This window comes from Cebus imitator, unplaced genomic scaffold, assembly GCF_001604975.1.
Source record: "Cebus imitator isolate Cc_AM_T3 unplaced genomic scaffold, Cebus_imitator-1.0 Scaffold123, whole genome shotgun sequence".
Taxonomy (NCBI): Eukaryota; Metazoa; Chordata; class Mammalia; order Primates; family Cebidae; genus Cebus; species Cebus imitator.
In genome coordinates, this window is record NW_016107438.1 from 1,318,379 (window position 1) to 1,323,265 (window position 4,887).

Sequence of the window (4,887 nt, forward strand, 5' to 3'; positions counted from 1 at the left end):
CCTATGTCCCCCCAACTGACCCCAGTGTGTAGTGCTCCCCTCCCTTTGTCCATGTGCTCTCATCGATTTTCAATAGCCACATGGTGTCGCCTGCAACCAGGTGTATAGGGACTCCATGAGAATCACCATCCTGTGGATGGGCAGACAGAGATTTAAAACTGATGGGCACTGCACATCACAGGCCATGCAAAAGGGGCTGCAACTAGTCAGTACTCAAATATACGAACACACAGTTGACGTTTGTGAAGGGAAATGGCATGCTTTGGGGTAGCTTTCTTACTTTTGGGAGATACTAAAAAAATATGGTTTAGTTATATTCATTAATATTAGGGCTAGATTCAATAAAGCAGAAAAATTAAAGTGGCTTACAAAGATAGAAGTTTATTTTTATCATATGTAAAAGTCTAGACATTGGCAATACTAGGACTAGTATGATAGCTACACAAAGCTTTTAGGAACTCAGGCTTCTTCTTGGTTACTTTCATTCCATCACCAGGAAGTGGTCCTTATCTTCACAGTCCAAGACTGCTACTGAAGATCCAGAGGTGAGTTCACATGCAAGGCAGTCAGATGAAAGATGGACATGGCCTCATCACTTTAGGGAGATTTCCCAGCAAAGTTATATTTGTCTGCTTTCGTTTTACTGTGAAGAACTAAGTTATAGAACTGTACTAGCTGAGAGGAAAGCTGAGAATATAGTTTTTAAGCTATGCACATTATATCTTGCTTAAGGTTAGTATTCTCTTAGCATGGAAGATGGTCAGAATGGAAATTGAAAGACAAACTAATAGCTCATCCACTCCAGCTTTTCCACTATGCATCCCTTAGCACCATTGTCAGATGAAATAAAGCATGATTTGCTCCAGAATGACAACTCTTTCTATTCTTTTGCATCTACCATAACACAGTGCAGTAATACTTACAAGAAGAATGTACAATCTCACATGAAGAAATTCAATAAAAGGGCAAGATTTATCTTATAACATATCCATTCTTTGCCAGTGTTGGCATTTAAACCTTTCTCTGTTTTATAATCATATTTTTCAGTTTGTCAAGGCTTAATTTCATTCTGATTTGGTTTCAGTATACAAGAAGAGTCTTGGAGACGACATTAGTTCAGAAACATCTGGTGACTTCCGGAAAGCTCTGTTGACTTTGGCAGATGTAAGGTTTTATTTTTTTAACTCCCGTGTAAGCTGGATGCTCAATAATAATTTTTAGAGAGTTTAAAAATAACCAAACTGAGACAGTGAGTTCACAATTTTCCTTATGAAATGTTTGTTCATTTTACATTTTTATTGCTACAAAGCAATATAATGTTTAACCAAGATCATAAAAGCATACATAATAATATAACAACAAAGAAAACTTACTTGAGTCAGTAAATGGAGGTGTTTTGGTCAGGGTTCACAATTTTGATATTAGAAGACATTCTGATACATCATCTGACATAAAGTATTTATTTCCATGATAAGTGTCTCCATTTTAAAGAACAGGTTTATTTTCTTTTGGGCTCCAAAGAATAAATATTTCTTTTGTTAGCTTCTAAATTAAATAGGAAGCATGATATGGAAGAATTATTTTTAGAGATGGCAATTAAGAAAGGAATATCAGTCTCAGGATTAAAGAAAAAGGAAAATGATTGCTGAAACTTTAGCCTTGCCACCTTGGAAGAGCTGCCAAACCATTAATCATTCTGTGACCTAATGAGGCCACATCTTACTTTCTCTTTTTAGAAGGCTCATGACTTTTATCATAAAGATGGTAAGGTCAAGGATGAGATGTATTCACAGCTGTGTAGAAGAGAGGAAGTGATTTAAGCCATATCTCACCAATTTTCTTTCAGCTGATTTACATAGCACCTAAAGTGTGAGAAAGTCCCAACGATGGTTTCAGCCTCATGGTTGAAACAGCACTTGTCAAAGTGAGGCATTATGCCATGAGGGAACAATTTGTCTAAATTATGGTTTCAGTTACTTTAAATGTGAAAACCTTATGAAGGCTGAACCCACAACCCCAAATTTATGAAGCATTGCTGCAAACATATGCTCTCAGAGATAGTATCTTCATAAGTGCATCTGTTTGTGTATAGACATGAACACACCCACCCACAGGAGGCAGTATAGAGTAGGGCTCCAGGGCAGGGTTCTAGAATCAAACAGGGCTGGAATCTCATGCTGCCTACTAGCTTTGTATATTTGGGCAAGTTCTTTAAGTCTTAAAGCATTTATTTTTATATCTGTAAAACTAAAATACTAATAGGATGTTATGAAGATTAAGAGAAAGAGAAATTATGTGAAGTACTTAGTGATCAACACATGGCAGTGGTGGTTTGTGAGTATTACATTAAGACCAATGATAATCAGCATTTTTATTATTGGACCAGAGCGTACAGTGAAAGAGAACAATAAAGTAAACAGCAGCAGAGTATCGGCAGCACAGAAAAGAAACCAGACAAAAATCAGACAGGCCTACAAGGACCTAATGTTTGAAAATAAGAACAAATTCATTTTTTTAAAACTATTGTAGCTAAATATTTCAATCACCTGTAACTTGCTAAATAATTCAGGCAATTTTGTGTTTCCGTTCTGTCTCCTGTCTTTCTATAATGCGTTTAAGTATTTGTACACAACCACACACACTCACACACACTTAAACCATAGAGCCTTTTATATTACAGTTGGTATGGGGATCTTTGAGGTTTTTTTTTTTTTTTGAGACATTCTTACTCTGTCACCCAGGCTGGAGTGCAGTGGCACAATCTCAACTCACTGCAACTTCTGCCTCCTGGGTTCAAGCAGTTCTCCTGTCTCAGCCTCTCAAGATGATTTCTCAGCTAAGTGTTGAAAGAAGAGTAGAAGATATCCACAAGCAAAAGGCAGCAACACAAACAAAGAAAGACCATGGTGTATTTTAAGAATGCAAGCAGTTAAATATGACTGCAGTGCAAGNCAGTCTTACTCTGTCACCCAGACTGGAGTGCAGTGGCGCGATCTTGGCTCACTGCAACCTCCGCCTCCCGGGTTCAAGTAATTCTCCTGCCTCAGCCTCCCTAGTAGCTGGGATTATAGGTGCCCGCCACCTCACCCAGCTAATTTTTGTATTTTAGTAGAAACAGGGTTTCACCATTTTGGCCTGGATGGTCTCAAACTCCTGACCTCAAGCAATCCACCTGCCTCGGCCTCCCAATGTGCTGAGATTACAAACATGAGCCATTCTGCCTGGCCTTTGAAGTTTTTTGTTTGTTTGTTTGTTTTTCCAATAAACTTTACTTTTTAGAGCAACTTAGGATTTATAGAAAAATTGAGCAGAAAATAGAGAGCTCCCATATGCCCCTTTTCTACTCTCTCCTTTCCCCTATTATCATTGTTATTTCGAGACAGGATCTTGCTCTGTTGCCCAGGCTAGAGTACTGTGGTACGATCCTGGCTTACTGTAGTGTCGACCTCCTGGGCCCAACCAATCCTCCCACTTCAGCCTCCTGAGTAGCTGGGACCACAGGTTCACACCACCACACTCGGCTAATTTTTTTTTTTTTTTAGAGAGAGAAAAGGTCTCACTCTTGCATTAATGTGTGTATTTATTATAGTTGAATGAATATTGATACATTATTATTAACTGAAGTTTACAGTTTACATTAGGGTTCACTCTGTCATATGGATTTTAATAAATGTATAATCTTATATGTCTACCATTACACTATAATAGAGTAGTTTCACTATCCTAAAAGTCCTCTGTGCTCTGCCAATTCATGCCTCTCCTCCCCACCAACAACTGATCTTCTTACTGTCTCTATAGTTTTGCCCTCTCTAGAATGTCCTATAGTTGTAATCATATTGCATGTAGCCATTTCAGACTGGCTTCTTTCATTTAGCTATATGCTTTATTTAAGGTTCTGCTATATCTTTTCATGGCTTGATAGCTCACTCATTTTTAGTACTGAGTAATATTCCATTGTATAGAATATTAATTTCACCTGCTGAAAGGCATATTGGCTGATTCCAAGTTTCAGCAAGCATTATTTATAAATAAAACTTCTGTAAACATTCATGTGCAGGTTTTTGTGTGGACATGTTTTCAACTCCTTTGGGTAAACACCAAGGGGTGCAATTGCTAGATCATATTTTAAGAGGATATTTAACTTTATGAAAAACTGCAGAACTGTCTTCCAAAGCGGCTGTACCATTTTGCTTTTCCATCAGCAGTGAATGAGAGTTCCTGTTGCCCCATATTCTCACCACTATTTGGTTTTGTCAGTGTTTTGTCAGTGATTTGGAGCCATTCTAATAGGTTGTGTCATGGCATGTTATTGTTTTAATTTGCAATTCTCTAATGACATATAACGTTGAGCATCTTTTCATGTGCTTTCTTGATACCTGTGTGTCTTCTTTGGTGAGATGTCTGTTGAGATCTTTCAACCATTTTTTAGTTGGGTTGTTATCTTCATATTGAGTTTTAAGAGTTCTTTATATATTTTGGATACAAGTTCTTTATCAGATACATGTTACAAATACGTTGTCCCAGTTTGTATCTTGTCTTTTCTTCCACGTAAGACCTCTGTGTTGGGTTGGGCATGGTGGTTCACACTTGTATTCCCAGAGATTTGGGAGGCTGAGGTGGGAGGATAGCTTGAGGCCAGGAATTTGAGGCCAACCTGGGCAACATAGCAAGATCCCATCTCTAAGAAAATTTAAAAATTAGCTGTGTGTGGTGGTGCTGGTGGTGTGCACCTGTAGTCATATTAACTACTCAGGAGACAGTAGTGGGAAGATAGCTTGAGCCTTGGAGTTCAAGGTTATAGTACGCTATGATTGCAGCACCACACTCTAGCCTGACCAACAGAGAGCAAGACCCTATCTCTAAAAAAAAAAAAAAAAAAAAAAAAAA

The 4,887-nt window shown here is 38.0% G+C and overlaps 1 protein-coding gene across 1 annotated transcript in view; it reads left to right on the forward strand.

Annotated features, from left to right (window-relative positions):
* The window catches only part of ANXA3 (annexin A3), a 59,976-nt gene that overhangs the window by 39,836 nt on the left and 15,253 nt on the right, over window positions 1–4,887 (forward strand). Inside the window, exons 7-8 of the mRNA XM_017540024.2 lie at window positions 1,085–1,169; window positions 1,802–1,811. Coding sequence (XP_017395513.1) covers window positions 1,085–1,169; window positions 1,802–1,811 — 95 coding nt within the window. The remainder of the gene's footprint in view (window positions 1–1,084; window positions 1,170–1,801; window positions 1,812–4,887) is intronic.